This window comes from Rhinolophus sinicus, linkage group LG11, assembly GCF_036562045.2.
Source record: "Rhinolophus sinicus isolate RSC01 linkage group LG11, ASM3656204v1, whole genome shotgun sequence".
Lineage (NCBI taxonomy): Eukaryota > Metazoa > Chordata > Mammalia > Chiroptera > Rhinolophidae > Rhinolophus > Rhinolophus sinicus.
The window spans coordinates 68,274,791-68,292,652 of record NC_133760.1 but is presented as its reverse complement, the minus strand read 5'-3'; the positions used below and the strand labels follow the sequence as shown (position 1 = coordinate 68,292,652).

General features: G+C 39.2%; 1 protein-coding gene across 2 annotated transcripts in view; it reads right to left on the bottom strand.

Annotated features, from left to right (window-relative positions):
* Window positions 1–839: 839 nt before the first annotated feature.
* The window catches only part of ZNF800 (zinc finger protein 800), a 43,681-nt gene continuing 26,658 nt past the window's right edge, over window positions 840–17,862 (bottom strand). The window contains exon 6 of one of the 2 annotated variants that reach the window (XM_074315644.1): window positions 840–1,989. In XM_074315644.1, coding sequence (XP_074171745.1) covers window positions 1,803–1,989 — 187 coding nt within the window. In that variant the 3' untranslated portion in view covers window positions 840–1,802. The other variant, XM_019749050.2, reaches the window with a different exon arrangement.

The following is a 17,862-nucleotide window of genomic DNA, read 5'->3' as shown; positions in this document are numbered from 1 at the left end:
AATGGCTCATATGTAGATGGAAGAAATGTGCACAAGGAAAGGTTTGGTTAAGGTTGGGGACACTGAAGCACATCTGCAATCTGATGAGAATGATCCATTTGAGACAGAGATTGATGATGCAGAAGAGAGAAAGGGGAAAGCCTAAGAAGAGAAGTCCGTGAAAAGGCAAGAGGGTTGGGATCCAGAGTGAAAGAGGAGCTGGCCTTTAAAACTTCCTCCATAGTCACAAGAAGATGGTTACCAAGGCAGCTGGGTGGGGGGTTGGCGGGTCTTGTGGTGGAAAGATGAGAAAGTTTGTATGTAATATCTTCTATTTTCCAAGGAAAATTTGAAGTAAACTGGGAGGAGGGGATCAGAAATCTTGGAGATGAAAAGATATAAATAGTAGTTTCAGAAGTGGGAAACTGAGAGCCGCAGTACGAACAATAGCACCCATTTGAAATTTGAGATAGACTGAAAGTAAAACTAGTCGGTTGTGTTGTGTGATTTTCTTGAAGAAAATGTTCAGTTATCCCAGTCAGGCCCAGAGAAGGCAAATGGTAAGGTTCATCCAGAGTTGGGATTTTACCAGGAAAGTAAATTGGAAGAAATTGAGGTTCAAGGCTGCTGAAAGCATTGCATTTCAAGGAGGATGATTATAATCGTGAACCAGGGTATGGATCTAGACTAGACGAGGAAGGAAGTGAGTCCAACAAGGGGTTGATAAACAGGGGAAATGAGGTTACTGAATTAGCTATCAGGGAACAAGGGATCCAGAAGGATAGGATGGTGATGATCAGAGTGGAATGTTTGATAATGTGTTAGGTCAGGTCCTCCGCGAAGCAGACACCAAGGCAGGGTTCAACTTGCAAGAGTTTTATTGAGGGAAACATCAGTGAAGGGTAAAGGGGAGGAATCAGAAGCAGGATGGAGGAGGCCTTCACACCATAATGCACGTCTGACACCTATGAAAGGAGACAGGGATTGGGCGAGAAGAGCCTCAGACTGCATGCAGCACAGTTCTAAGGAAGTTTCAGCCAGGCTGCTGAAGAGTCCCCACGCCGAAGTTGCTCGTTAGGCGAGTCCAGCGTCTCACCCGAATGGGTCACCACTAATACCCTCACTGAGCTGTCTGACTGGAAACAGCCTGGGAGAAGGGGGGCCTCCGCGCAAACCCAGTGCATAGTGGACGCCCTGGGATGGCAGTCTAGAACCGTGGGAGCAAGGACTGATTCCAAAGGGAAGAAATGGTCATCGGAGATGAACTACGAGGAGGGGGCTGGATGTTGGAGTTCAAGTTCAAGCACAGAAATGCATCACACAACTCCAGATTGTGTCAGTCGCTCCATAGTCACTGGGATTTGTACACTTATTAAAACAATCTTCTGGCAGGTGTGGGGGGGGGCAGTTAGCTGGCTGATAGGATTTGAGGTGACGAAGCCTAAAGTGGGCGCTAGTCTTTGAAGAACTAATAACTAAAGAAATCGACTAGGTAGTTGATAAATCACGTGGAGAGGGAAAGAGGATGGTATTGTCCGGTGGCAAGATTCTCAGAAGCCCGGGTGTCGGCAGGACGGACGAGGAAGCAGCGCTTGGCGAGCAGCAGCCGGCACGGAGGCCGTCCTCCCGCCCGCCGGCCCTAAGGCACGCGGTCCTCCAGTTCTGCGGGAAACCGGTCCAGTTAAAACAAGGGGCTCTGCGAGTCGCTGCGGACACCGGGAGTTCGCTGACCACCGTGGTCTTCCGATCGCTCTGGGAGGGTCTGGAGGGCGCGCCGGGGAGAAGCGCCCGAGGTGCGCGGCGCGGCGCGGGTGCGGGGGCGCTCACGGGGGCGCGGGCTTCCGGAGGCCGCGGGCGGCGTGCTGGCGCTCCCGGGCGGCGCCCCCGCGGAGCTTGGCGCGGCAGTTGGCGGCGGCCTGGCGCGTGGTGACGGCGGCCGCGGGCGGGCAGCGGCTCCCCGGGGCGGCCGGGCGCAGGGCGGCGGCGCTGCGGGGCGACGGCTTCCCGAGGCTTCGGCCCGCGCGGGCGGCAGCGGTCCCCAGGGAGAAAGACAAAGACACGCCGGTTAGAAACGGGGCAAACGCGCTTCCCGGTTATGCCAAGTGCTGCAAACCCAAACTCAGCGCGATGCCATTTGCGCCCGACAGGTGGTCTGTCCCACGGACACAGGAGGTGCAAACCTGTGTGGGTCGGAGGAAAACGGCATCCAGTGGAAGTCTCATACAACATGCTTTAGCAATTTAGGAAACAGCATCAAAACCCTGACTTTTTTTAACACTCTCTGACCCAGAAATTCCAGTTTTAGAACTTTCCATTAAGTAATAATTATGAAGACATACAAAATTTTCGTACAGGGTATTCAGAGCAATGTCTATAATAGCACAAAAACAAAGTCAAAAAAATAAAAACTGGAAGTATCCTATATCCAACAATAAGGGGTTGGTTAGGTCAGTCCTTTTCTCATAATGGATACAAACCTGCTACTAAAATAATGCTGAGAAATACCACCTAATCATATGGGAAAATATGATAGATAAAATTTTTTAAAAAAATCAGTTTCATCCCCATTTGTAGTGTGTGTGGGTGTGTGTACCCTTATGTGTATACCTGTGTATCAACACAACACACCACACATGTATTCAATAGAAACACTCCAAAATGTTAACTGGTTATCTCCAGGTGATGAGGCTGCAGGTGATCTTTATTTATATGTTTCCCAAATGGTGTACAATAAGCATATTCTATATTTATAATAAAAATCCAAGTTAATTAAATGAAAGGAATTTTACTCCAGTCTTATTACCCATTCTAACTTCCTCCCAATTTAAATTTATGGAAAAAAACTACTTTATATTGTGTAGCAAAGTGGTGCACATCCGAAGATTTTAAGAATTAATGGTCTACAGAAGTTTATCTTCCTCAAAGGTTCTAAATAAATCACCATATTACAGAGCAGTTTATTCCTTCAACATTACATCGGTAATCAAAACCAGTCTTTTGTAACGTTTTACCTTATTTTACTCTATTAAACATTTCTACTTCAGAAAAAAAGAAAGTTTTCTGGGCTTCTAACAAACCTAATTTGATTTGTAATCTCCACACATTTGGGAATACAAAGTGTGCTAAAAACAGAAGAAAAATTACCATAAAATTACCATTTGGAACAAATAATTTAGATAATACCAATGTTTTAACAATGTATTCAATAATTTTGTCTTTAACTTGAAAGAATGATGTGGGAGCAAAACTGAAAATAATTGAACTAGAGTCTAAACAATGAACTAGAATCTAAACAATGAACTAGAGTTTAAACAACATCTTGGTCTTTCGATCATAGCAAATGTAAATTTTTTGCAGTTATTATACCTAGGGAATCTGTCTTGCTAAATCTTTTTCCAGGAAAATATGTAAGGATGACAATAAAAGTATACTAATATGACATTGGGGCATGGTTCCAGGGCTTTGTTATTAAACTGATAGAAGAGCCATTATAAGTTACAATAATATTTTAACCCAAAGTGATTTCAGAATTGTCAGGTTGGTTTTATTTAATGATGAGCAAATCTAAGCTTAGATGTTGATTGAAATGTTGCTTAAACAGCTGATTACCTAATCAACCACACCAACCTGCAAGTTTCCTTCCCTCTAAAGATACTGGATAAAATTACCATGTCTAAAAGCATACCTATAGTTTAAGAAAATACCAGAAATAAAATTTACAAAGAGGACAAATCCTAAGAGGCCAAAAGTTTGTTAACCAACTGCTCCTAAACAAAAAGGTTATATGAGCTTTTATGAAGCATTCCCTCTTCAAAAATCTGTTTATCACAAAATGACTTAACAGGAATAAATACAGATAAGACAGAAGAGCATTTATTTTTGGTGCTATAGTCCAACTTTCATCGTCCATATTTCAATTTAATTCAACATTCAACATTTTTGAGTGCCCATTATGTTTAAAACACTGTGCTTAGACACTAAGAACTACATATATATGTATATATATGTACATATATATACATATATATATAAATGTATATATATCTATATCTCGTGAGGTTCCTACCTTTGAGAAGCTCTATCTGGAAAATTACCTTCAGATCATCAGGATAACGCAGACCCTGGGGCTGAATTCCTAAACCACCCAGCAGTCCTGCCAAGGCTTTCTTTCCCATATTCTTCAGGTGAGCTAATTTCCTGTCATTCCTTTGCTCAAATTCATCCAGAGCACGTCAGTGTCTTCACACAAGCTAACTCACTAGTGCTTAACCTTTCAGGGAAGTCAAGGACCAGTTTGAGACGCTGATGAAAGACGTGGACTCTGAACTGCAGAAACATGCAAAGCATGGCATACACCACAGACTTCATCACTGGAAACCGAGCTCCTGAACATACGCAATGTATAAAAAATATTACTTACAAAGGATTATGCCTCCTTCGCATTATTTCTGATGAAAGAAAAAGGGTGGCTTCCTGAAAAAAATTAATTAAGAAAATTCTAACTGCTCAGTAGTAAATTTCAATGAGATTTGGCTTAGTGAGTTGAAACTGTGACATGGTCTTTGACATATCAACACATACATCATCTTTGATAATCAAGTGCAATTTTTTTTCTCCATGGCAACAAATGACCAAATCCTTGGCTCAGAGAGGTCCATAGAACCAAAGTGGAATTCCATGTCATGCTGTGCCTGCCAGGTTAAGGTAGCCTGTGTACTGGAACACTAACCTCCTTCAAGACTTTCAAGTTTAACTAACATTATTTCCTTTGCCTTCAAGTTCAATTAAGACTTCTGGAAAGGCGGTAAATTTCTATCTGGTAGAGAAAAACATCAGATTCTGTTCAGATTTCTTGGCAATACCTCTGGGAAAGCTGGTGACAGCTGCTATGGAAAGTAATAAGGCACAATGATGTGTGGCTTTCCTGTCCTCGTCAAAGCAGGAAAATCATACGTGCCTGACATAGGCGCACATCTGCTTTCAGGGAGCAATCATTGTTTTCTTCCATGTGAATGTTTTTTAGAGAGGAGAGAATTTTGAAGATGCTGACACTCTTTACAGTTTCCAAAATGTGTCCTAAAATGAATACGTTTTGTAAAATGAAATTCTTTGGTAACATCAGAGAGCACACGAAAACATGAAGCTTGGTGCAGTGAGAGGCATCAAGTCGTATCCAGTTGCTGAACAGAAACAGTAGAGCGCTCATTTTTTTCTGGAATGATATCATTGGACAGAAGCACTGCCTCAGTTCTCTCTCATGGACCATACTTAGGAACCTTTACACCAAACTACTTGAGTCTCCACTCCCCCAACATACACTATTATTTCCCATCCGATGCTTTCATTCTTGGCATTTCACCCATCAATAAAAATACCTTCTCCCTTCTCTCATCAAATGCTGGCCATCCCTCAAGTCCCAGACCAAAAGCCATTGTGATAAGCTTTCCCTGGTTACTGCAATCTGAAAGAATCTATCCATTTTCTTAACCCCCACAATGTTTACTATCTATGACTGTCCTCAAAGTGTGACTCTGAGACCACCAGCTTCAAAAATGCACGATAATCTGTATTTTTACAAACACCAGAAAGAGCTGTGGCAATTTTCCCACTGTTTTCACAAATCTATTTTGCAACTCTTAAAAGACTAACTCATCCCCACATGCATGGAGAGAAGCCTGACAAGGCTTATTATTGCTGGAGTGACCAACTGACTCATCTCAATTATTCCTTTCTGTACTCATTTTCACAGAAAAAGTTTTGATTTGTCAATGTGTATTTGCAAGATCTGTAATGTCACTGTTGACTGCTGAATGTACCATCATTAAACCTCCACCCCTGTGGTTTTCAATCATTGATTGCCTGTCAATTCCATGCCCATCCTACTGTTCTAGAGATTCAGATTCAGATACTGTTACCATTTGCAAAATAACTTTACATTCTATGAGAGAGAAATTAAGCAGAGCTCGAAATGAAGGTAAGCATGATTAGATGGAAAGGACTACAACTGACATTATAGATATATATATATATGGACCAGGGAATAAAAATATATATTTTTTAAATATATATATATATAAATATATTTAAAAATATATATATATTTATGTGTATATATATATATATATATATATATTTTTTTTTTCCCCCTAGTGCTGAGCAGTAACTTGAAGGTCACCTCTGCCAAAAGAATCACATTACAGATGGGGGAACTGTGGGGAATGGGGTATTTTGAAGAAACTAAAATTTTGAAAAAATCAAAATCTCAAAAAAAAAAAATAGTAGCAAAATCATGCAGAGCCAAAAGGGATTGTCCTAAGTAGTTCGTGGATTCAACATTAAGGATAAATTATATTAAGGAGTTAAAAGAATTAAATAAAGACTTAAAAACTAAAAAATGTAAAAGATGAGACAGATTAGTCATCTAAAGAAATGGTCCAAAATATTGTCTTGACATTATAAGTATCAAAGTGACCTGAATTCAACACCAGTTATATTTATATTATCATTTATTTACTGATATGCCAGGCATTAAGCTAAGTGTTTCACATACATTAGTGCAATTTTATTAAACTCGAGTAGGAAAAAACATACTAAAGGAGATAGTCTATAGTAACTCTACAAGAAAAGACATCAAGGAAGGAAAAGCTGGCCGTGTCTGCACCCTGGCCTAGAAGAAAAGATGCTCCGAAAATTGCAAACGATCTGGTCTGAGTGGCAAGTATATTCCTATGGGAAAGTTGAATGTATCACACTACCAGCGCTTGCTGATACTGGGCAGAGAGTGCTAACTCAATGCTCATCAAGCAACCGCATGACTACAATATTTAGTTTTCCATGTAGATCTGCCCACTGAGAGAAAAATACGTTGAACCATAAACATGAGAAGCGAGTGTGCCCGATACTTCTCACTGCAAATTTTAAAAACTAGCATTGTGGTATTTATACACCAGTATAGGCTCGTCACCTTGCTAGAGAACCAACCATCTGGCCAGCCTTAGAAAGTCGTGGCCATGTCAAAGTTACCTGTGCGGCCTGGCAGGGAGGTTAGCCTGCCCTTTCTGTCTTGCTGTTCACCGTTTTCAAATTATACCATGTGATTTCACACATGCTCAAAGGAACCATTTAAAAAGAAATGCAAATGATGGGAAAGGAGGAAAATACAGTGTTGTTTCTCCATGCTCCAGAGCACCACCTTGTGAATTCAGAACTTAGTTTTTATAGCAGAGAAGGCTAAAGGTGTTTTTTTTAATGGCATAAACAAGTACTTGTTTCACTTATTAAAAAATTAGTCACCTAAACAAAAAAGTTCATATAAACTTTTACTAAAGAATAAATATCAAAACATTTCCCATGTCCTCAAATATATACAATATGCAGTTGTTCTTAGGGTTGTTTTTTTCCCACGTTTGGAGCGTTTTGTCAGTTTGTTTTCTGATAACATCCCCACAGAAGAAAGACCTATAAATACAGCAAGGTCCTAACATGATTTATCACAATTCTTGACAAGACTTTAGTGCACGATCTTACATCAAGAATTCCAAAGTCAGAATGCAATCAGAACCAAGAGGACCCGATGTCGAAGCTGCACTAATGCTACGACCTGCAAGGATATAATCTTACTTGTTCTACCACTGATTTTTAACTATTGTGACAGTATTATGAAAATATATTTTTAATCTGATTAACTTTTTTCAGTCAATAATGGAGTTGCAATTAATACTATTTTCAAAGAGAATTACTCCATAAATAATACACTGAGATGTACTGCCATCTTTAGGGAGAATGCTGGATTACTAATTAAATGATTTAGTCCAAATATAAGTAACCTCTATGAATCCTATCATGGACATTTGGCATGGGACACATTTTTTTTTAATGATTTGTCTTTTGTGATACAGTTTGGTCCAAAAGATCTAAAATCAAGCTATTTTGATAGGCCCCATTCACCTCTGAAAAATAAAGCAATAATGGCATTGATAGATAAGTTGGCCAAAATAAACCCAGAATGATCAAAATTAAGGTTATATTTTTATACAGATTATGAGTCCTATCAAAAAGATTAAAAAACATAGTTTCAAGAAACTATTTCAAGAAACTGTTTCAAGAAACAAATGAAAAGTTATTTCTGTGATTTGAGGTTGCAGATTTTAAAATTCAGAAAATAAACATTTGTGGTTTGATATTTATAACATGATGGCTTTTCACTGGCAATGATATTAAACTGTTTTGTACCTACCACACAGATTTTTACACAACTCTAAAGGTAAATCATTTCCCTGAAAACTTCACCTGCCATTTCTTCCTCAAATGGAAAAAGAAAAATCCTAATCAGCTATTTTTGGTAACTAGCAGTAATTATTATATAACCTCACTTGCTATTTTTTAACTTCAACATTTACCATAAAATAAATGACCACGATCTCTTTCTGAAAAAAAATGTGAAATACTACATTAGATACTCAGTACGATATGCTAGAAACAAAGAATAATTTAACACTTTGTCCATTGACATTAACAAAAACTGGGTATCTAAATGATAGGCAATATAGTAAAAAATGGAAAGTTCATGGACCAAGGAATAAAAATATCTGGGTTCTACAATTTTCAGACATATTGTTAAAATGTGGGGGGAAAAAAGGAAGGAACAGAAAAGTGTGTTCAATATGCTACCATTTGCATGAAGGGAAATGTGTATATTAATATGGAGAGATACATACATATAAATTACAGCTCTTGAAAGCCCAAGAAACTGGTAATTTCTTGACTCTGGGGAAGAGCATGAGAGAACTGAGAGATGGGGCAGGAAGAAACTTACCTTTCACAGTACACCTCTGTGCACTGTTTCATTTTCTTATATGTACGTGTCATCACCTACTAAAATGATCTTTTAAGAAAAAGCTGGCCTCTATTCCTGACTTCTTCATTAACTGTATGTGTGATCTTAGGCAATCACTTACCTCAATTTTCTCCATTTTAAAATGAGGTTATACTAAATCTCTAGGTCCCCATCTACAATTCAGCAGAACCATGGTTCAGAAGAAGGTGTATACAAAATGCTAGGTGCCCAAATAAAATAACATAAGCCTTACTTTGCCGTGACTTCTATAACATGGTATAATTATTTACATTTCTACCTGCTCTGTTCCCATCAGGCTATAAAACCAGCATAGTAAGCAAGAGTCTGGGAAGAAAATTTGTGTTCGTGAACTTGACAATGTTTACCTTCTTTTTGTTCTGTATCAAAAGTAAATGTCTGGTTAATCCTCCTTTTTCTATATACAAACTATTGCTTCTCAGATATAGACTCTCAAAACATATTTTGATAAATGAATAAATATTATTAAAAGTGATTATAGACAGGAAGAATTTTTGTGGTACAGTTTAAAAATGAATCCTGATAGGAAAAAGCTAAGAAAGCACCTCTCCAGTCCCATAAAATTTGCCCAGAATCTCCTAAAATCATCCATAATCTTTATAAACACAAGATACTAACAGAACCACAGGAGCCAAAAGTAGAGCAATTGAATGTTTAGACCAGTAAAAGTAGGACATGAGGACATGAAGAGGACACTGAAAAAAAAGAAACCAAAACTGACAGTTGGAGAACAGAGAACAGGGGCAAGCCTGGGACCCCCTCGACCATAACCCTACATGCTGTAGAGTAAAACGGTTAGTCTAGGGTCTCAATGGGGTTAGAGTCTAATCATGGGGACACTGTAATTAAATAGTAATGCAATAACACAAAAGATGAAAGGGAAATATAAATGATAAGGTAAATGTTGTGAGGTCATCAAAGGAAGAGGTCGCCATGGGTTGGAACTATCAAGAACAGATTCACAGAAGAAACCGGACTTTGAAACCTGTGTGATAAGCAAAATGACAGTGCTAGCACGGACACAATAAAGTCAGCTAGGGGAGTCAGTTCTGGTAGTAGGATGATAAATTTAGTTTTAGTCATACTTTGAGTTTAAAGAGTAACTTGGCAAAAAAAAATGTTAGAAATATTTTTCAAATAGTGGGTTGCAAATTTTCTTCATATAATACTAACAACGGAGGGATGACATGCTAGAAATATATCAAAAGTGACTTAACAGGCTCAAATACAAGACCAATATGCATCTTTTAACAGGGTAGGGCTCTGAGGTATGAGAAAATCAGACATACAGGATGTTTGGCAACCTTCTTCCAGTATTTTCTTACACGTACCTCTATTATTTCCTAGCACGACCTTCATACTCAGGAGTCAGCTCCACCCAAAAATACACAAAACCAGGAAATCAAGAGCTGCCAGTTTTACTTTTCCATTGATTAAGTTTGTGAACTGGATCTGGTTAATGAAATAGAGTGCTATGGATTTCACTGTATGAAAAAAATGTCAAAACAACAAAAAATATCCTCTCTCTTTCAGTGATCTAGTGATCTTGTAAAGCTAAAGGAATAATGTATAACCACCTAAAAACTTTGGGCAAAATATGCAATGTGTATGCGTGTGTGTGTGTTTTATTGGTACCATACTGATAAACTTTAAAATGAATTCCTAAACAAAATTTATATATAAAATGTTGGCATAGGGTGAGAATATAAAGAAGGTTATTAAGCAAATGAAGTCCTCAATTCAGAAAGTACATTATTCTAAAATTCTATTCCACTGTTCATTTGTGTTACAATCCTTCAAAAGCCTAAATACACATTACCTTTCTTCAATAATCTCTCAGTGATTTACTGAGGTTAGAATGGGTATGTAGAGGCTTGCCAGGAAAAAAAAAAATCAATGTTTAAAAACAAATTTATTTTAAAAGGAAGCTTTGAAACAAGTATTAAAGTTTTATGGTTTAAAATGATTCTGTGCTGCAGCAATGTGTTTTGTGTTATTTTGACACGGGTATTAGGTTTATGCTAACACGGAAATTAGATTTATTGATTAGTTTAAAATTCAAAACACAAGAAAAACAAATCATTAAAACAGAAAACTTGAAAGGTTTTTTTCCCCCTCATTTTACTATAGATTATAAGATTATAATAAACTGTTGTTTTATCATATCCTCTTCTAGTGGGAATATCTTCCCTTCAAAGGCAGATTTTAAGTTAATCAAAAGTTGGATATCTCAAATGGATGCAGAGCTATGCTTTCAGCATTGAATCATCGGTTCCAAGCCCAAACAGGGCTGACTTCTTAAAAGTCTTTCTGCATACCTTCCTAAGTATCCACCGACCTGGGCAGGATACACAGGCTGCTTCATTTCAGTTCTAAGGTTGACAAAAATCTTCACTTGAACTCTAGTGGTTATCTAGATGGCAAAGTCCAAGGTTTTATTGCTGGTTCTCCCTTCAAAACGGACGCGAAAAGAAATTGGGAGAAACCAGTGAGGACCGCAGGGACACATGGGACAGTGCAGGACCTTGTTTTTATTAAGTGTTATTTTAAATACACAACAGTCCAAAAAGTGCAGCTTGCCAAGGTAGAATCAATATATTTCAATCATCTATTCAATGTTTAATAGCTTATTTTTTCCCCATAGAACCTGGCTATGGATATTAAGTTTATCATATGGATTATGTCAGATTCTATTAGTTTACCCAGATGGCGTGCCCTTACATTTCAGAAAGTTTCTTCCTTGGTCAGAGGCTTAGGGACTAAATCACAAACAATTCCTGGGCAGATCAAAGCTATAGGACTCAACAAATCTTGTTCAGCCCAAGAATACCAATAGATTATTTTATTTTTGAAAATATTTCCTTTTTAAAGAAATAATCTTTTTAAACAGGTCTTACAGATTTTTTAAAAGCCCTCCAACTATGACATAGATTAGTTCACAGTGTCTAATACTGTTACGATTTAATTATCCAGCATTTCTTAGAGTAATATCAAATACATGTTATATGACAGCTTTTATACGTGATGGTGGGTGGAGGGGGTGAATGGGATGGGGAAGGACAGAGAGACAGAACCAGTGTTGGCCAAACATCATTTCCCAAATGGAAAACTGTAATAGGAAAACACTGACCTAAATTACATAATAAACTAAAAGAATGTTAGTAGTAGGATATGGTACCTGCATTTATTCTTCCTGGTGATTTCTTCGAAACTTACAGCTTTCTCAACCACGTGTACACTAATGACTCCTAACCCTCCAGCCCCCGGACAATCTCTCTCCTGGCCGCCAGTCTGCAGCTGCTGCCCCGACTAAGCATCTCCCATTAGATGTCCCAAAGGCACTTCAAACTCAACACATCTAAACTTGAACTCAACATTTCCCCCCTGGAAAAGTGTTCCCTTCTCCCATGGTTCCTACCTTAAAGTGGTACCACCCACCTGCCCAAACCTGGGAATCATACTAGGTTCCTTCTTCCTCTCCATTGACAATTCCACTTCTGAAATAACCAGAGAATCTGTCTTCATCTGCATAGTCTCATTGCCATTACCTAAGTGGAGGCCCTTATCACGTCTTAGATTTCTGAAACTGGTTTCTATTTGATTTCCCCACCACAAGTATTACCCTCTCCCTCCACGCCAACTCAGCCTCCTCAGTGCTGTCAGACGTCCTTGCTTAAAACCCTAAGCAGCTACTTCTAGTCTTGAAAATATGATTCAAATTACTTACTTGGTATATGAGATCTTTCTTGATTTGGCCACTGTCATCTCTCATATTCCTGCCCTTGGTCTACATGAGGTCTCATGTCTCTGTACCTACCTGGAAAGATTTTCTGCCTAACTCACTCAAACTCAACGCAAAAATGAATTTAGGAATTCGGAAAAGCCTTCGCTGAGCCCTCGGTGTGCCTTAATGTTCCACTTACACTGTGCATCCTTATAATGTGTCCCTCTTCCCCAGAACCTGAGAGGAGGATCTGTGTTTCTTCTCTCTGTAACTCCAGCATCTAATTCAGTGTCTCCCAGAAAGTAGGAGCTCATGTCTACTGAATGGACGAAGCAAGTGAAGGGAAGAAGTAAAATCTGAAGAATACTCATCAACTTCTTGGACTTTTGACACCTGAGCAGGCTCCACAGGGGAAAATAGTTTCATTCGCTTATTATTACTAATCTGCCCCTGGATAATATTTTTAACAATTTATTTCGTCTTCTAGTCAATAAAAGTTTGTTAAAATTAAATCTTTAATCTTTAGAAGGCAAATCGATACCTCATTTCAAACACAACTGGTTCTACAAGTAATAAACACTTTAATTAACATATGGTACAAAGGCCTGCATCATTCAAGAGGCTAAAAAGGAATCTGGGTTGACACAACCTAGCAAATACCTGTTTGGCTGCATGCCTAAGGCACTACTACCGATGCATCAATTTCACAGGTAAACAAACCTAGCTGTCACCACCAAGGGCCGCGAAATCAGCATTAGTATGAGTGCTGTGCAGTAATGGTTGACTCCCATCCTCAGGGAAACAAATGCAAAGGCGGAAGGGAGAAGCACAATACTATTTCCGAAAGGCTAGAGCACAAACCAAGGACCCCGAGAATGGAGGGAGACTCTAGGAGCCTGTAACTTTTCTGCTGTCGCTCTCCTGCCTGCCCACACTGATGAGCTACCCATCAACCATCCACTCAATCAACAAGTATTTTTTAAACATTACTATGTCCTGAGCATTATGGTAGGTACAGGGTCTACATAATTCTTCCCAGTCTTTTCTTTTCTTCTCCCTAGTCTCTTATATAAATTTCTCCAGTGGGAAGACACATTAAACAAACCAATGCACATATAAGTGTAATTACAAACTGTATTAGATGACAATCAAGAAAGGAACAGGAAACAGAACTACAAGGGAGCCATACTTCAGATTATCTTTATTCAGAAATGACATTTAAAATGAGACCTGAGAATGAGAAAATTAGTCAAGTGATGAACAAAAGCGACAAACATACAGTAACAACAGATCTGTTTCAGGAAGATAGTTCTGACAGCAGCTTGGAATAGATTAGAAAGGAGGTCAGTTAAGAGACTACTGCAACAGTGCAAGTAAGAGATAAGAGTCCAAACTAAACTACTAAGGTGGAGATGGCAAATGGGAAAAACATTCAAGGGCAGGATGGACAGGCATTGATCGCTGATTAGGGAGCGTGCAAGAGAAAGCAGTCAAGGTATTTCCTCGGATTCTAATCAGCGTAGGTAAAACTGGGAGGGTAGGAGTGTGAACAATTGAGACAGGGGACACATAAAGGAGAAACAAGTTTAAAGGGAAGATAAGTTTGGTTTACTGAGTTTCTGTAGCATTTAAGATACTGGAGAAACATCCATGCAGCGATGTCTGACGTGCAGCTTTAAAAACAAATGGTCTTATCATCAGAATAGGCAGACTAGAAAATAGGTCTGGGGTCATCTTCACAGAATGATGAGTGATGATTTAGGAGTGGACAAACCACTCAGAGAGTATAAAGAAAAGGGACTAAGGAAACTTTGATCCATATTTAAAAACCTAGTAACAAAATAAAAGCCAGTGGCAAGAGAGGAAGGATGAGAGCTCAGAGGAGCATCAGCTCAGGGAATACCAGCATCCACCATGTTCCAGGTGCAATGTTAGACGTCGGGAGTCTAAGTAACAGACGGGCCCTAACCTTAGGGATGCTTAGCCCAGGAGTGAGACACACACAGGTCATTTCAATACAGTTATAGAGGGGGCACTAGAGGAACACACAAGGGGGAAACCCAACTGAACCTAGGAGTTCAGGAAATGCAAACTGGAGGAGACAAGGTCTGATGTATGGTTTTAAGGTTGATTAAAGTCATGCAGAGAAAGTTGGCAAGGACCAAACAGAGAAAGCCAAAAGAACGCTCCCAGACTTTTGAAATGCTAAACAGGATAATGGATAAAAAAATAAGTGAAAGATAAAAATCTGGAGGAAGCCTAAAAGCTAAAGTGATTTAAATTGCAAAGAGTAGAGCTACACTTGGAAGAAAAGGAGGCCTAGATGATGGGAAAAGTGGACAGTTTTGGTAGAAAGTTTATAGGTTTTGGGGGAAATGTTACAGAAGAGAGTTTGGGGGAAGCTGCCAAGCGGTACGAGGATTTGGGAAGGGAAATGGGTAAAGAACTTGTGTGAAGTTTGCTGAACTTTATGTAAGATTTCTGTAAATAGTAAAGAAGTTCATGATTTTCCTAAGAATGTGGAGGCTTGTCTATTTCTTTTGGATCTAATACCATGCTGAGACTGGCCTAAGGTGACCCAGTTGTAAGTGACCATGGAAATCTGGGACAGGTAAGTTTGTATTAATGGTTGTAGAGAGGTCAAACATGATGAAAAGGGAGACGCCACCAGATTTAGCATTTATGTGGTCGCTGACGCCCTTGACGTGAACTTTCAGTAGAAATGCCGGGGTAGAAAACAACCACAGACGGTTCACAAGTGAGTGGTCTAGGCGTGGCTCTACATTGTTCATTCATTCAGCAAATATTCACTGAGGGCCTGCTATGTCTGAGGACTATCCTAGGCCCTGGGGAATCAAGGCGATCAAGACACAGATCTCCTAGGAGCTTACAGTCTCGTGGAGAAGGAAGCCAAGGAAATAGACAGTTACAGTTATAGTGAAACGAGTGCTAAAACAGAGCAACATGAGAGCACAGGGAAGTTTGACAGTGAAAGGAGGGAGGAACAGATGGCGGTAACTAGAGTGAAGACAATATGGAGGGATAGTTTACTTTTTGGCTAAAAGGAATGTGAACATGTTTGTAGGCTGAGAGGGAGAAACTTGTGAAAAGGAAGACAGAGGATAGGAAGGGAAAAGAGAGCAGGGTTGCTGGAGGAAGGTTCAGGGAAGAAGGCTGGCAAGGGTAGACGTGTTGGAGTTGGAAAACAAGTACTCTTCTTCCTCCCAAGAACCAAAGAAGGAACAGAAGACAAAAAATAATCTTGACGTGGAAGGGGAGCCTTAAAAAACGTGCTCCACCTTTTGCAATAATATAGGCAAGGCTACCTCTTATCAAGGAAGCAAAAATAGCATTGGAGGCTTTGAGGGCAGAGTAAAAGTTTTGAAATAGGCAACATGAGAACTGGGTAAATGAAATAACCAATCAATTCCAATTCCTAAGATTATGCAAATGCCAGAAGAGGCAATCAACAATTGTATGCTCACTTTGTTTAGATCTGCAAGTAGAATATGAAGTGAGATGTGACCTGCACTTCACAAAATTCAATAGGCATGAATTAAACAAAGATAAATCTTCAGAAGAATTATCAAAAACAAAATCACCAAGTGTACGTCCATACAGTGCATAATTGATTATGGATGATTTATCAGGGTATACAGTCAATACAGAGCTCCTGTGAGTTCGAATCTGTCACCCTTAGTAGCGATGGCAGAAACTAGGAGGCTCACACAAAGAAGGCAGGCAACAGAAGCCATCAGTAACGAGAAGGAAGAGGTTATAGGCAAAGAAGCGAAATGGATTAGATGATGAGGAAATGGGAAAAGAAGTTTAAAAGCAAAGACATATTTAGGACTAATGATAAAACCCTAAATAAAGCCTGAAGATAATTGATATAATAGCCCTGCCTGCCTTCTTTCCTTCCTTCTACATTCTCTTAACACCTGTTATATGCCAGGTACACTCTGAGACATTAGTGATACAAGAGAAGACATAATTCTTGCTTGTAAATTCAGAATATGTTCATGTACCCATAGTCTAATGTCTACAACCACCAGAAAAAAAAAAAAAGCTGCTCAGTTTTGTTACCCAAAACGATACATGTTCTGTAAGACATTAATCACAAAGAAGCAAAGCTGTATCAAAAAGTTCAATCCTTCAAATGTTAGCAAAAGGTACTGCCAAAAATGGCCGCATATTAAAGACCCATAAAATAATAGGTTCTAACTTAATAAACTGCTGCGTATCTTGGCTTTATCACAGATGTTACATCTGACTTTTCATTAAACAGTCGGATTAATGCCAACAAAAAGGCAACAAACACCAAATGGCAAAGCAAGATAACCAGAAACTAAGTGCTAGAAAATATCTCAGCAGCCAATTAATAGCAATTTTAGTGACCACTGCAACAATGCATACTTCTTGAGCTCTTACTTGAGCCAGGCATCGTGCTAAGTATTTTATATATTATCAATTATTAAACTTTTCTGAATTCCCACAACAAACCTACCTATAGTTTCTAATTATCATTTTACAGACAAGAGAAAGTAAAGCTTCGAAAAAGTATTACTTGCCCAAACTACATGGCTTTTAAGTAAAGGAGCCAGAACTTGAACACACATGTCTGGTTCTTAAAAATCTACGCGTTAACCATGGATGCTTCTGCTTCCCCACAAGAGTGGAATGGTGCCAGGCACACGATGGACTCAATAGTGTCTGTCGTTGAAGGAATGAATTAGGGGATATAAAGCAGCTATTGCACAGTAAGCCTAGATGTGGAAAGTACAAGTAGAAAAGCAGAAGCAATATTTGAAGGATTCGCTAAATCACCAACTCAAATTGTGCGGCATAATAGTGGGTGTCTGGGAAATAGCAGCAATGACAGAAAGGCCTACTACACCATTACAGGAAACGCAATGGCTGTTTCTGAGTGAAAACTTCAGGCTGCCTATGAATCTGCAAAGCCATAGATGGAAACAGCATCAGGCAGTCCAGGAAAGGAAGGGCGAATCAGAAAACTCGCTCCCACATTTCCTCAATATGGAAAGGACTGTTGGGGCCACACTGACATTAACAGTCAAGCCCACATTACTTTTAATTCTGTCACCTTTAAAATGGAAGAAGCCTTGGTACTGAAAAGATTATTACACTTTAAGACTATCCAGAGCTCTCTTTTAAAAGATTCCCATCAAAAGGTCCCTTTTCCTGGGTCCAGGGCCGTGTTTTATACCAGGCTCTGCCACCATATCACCTAGGATAGGGCCAACAGAGCACCTGTCGCAAGAGC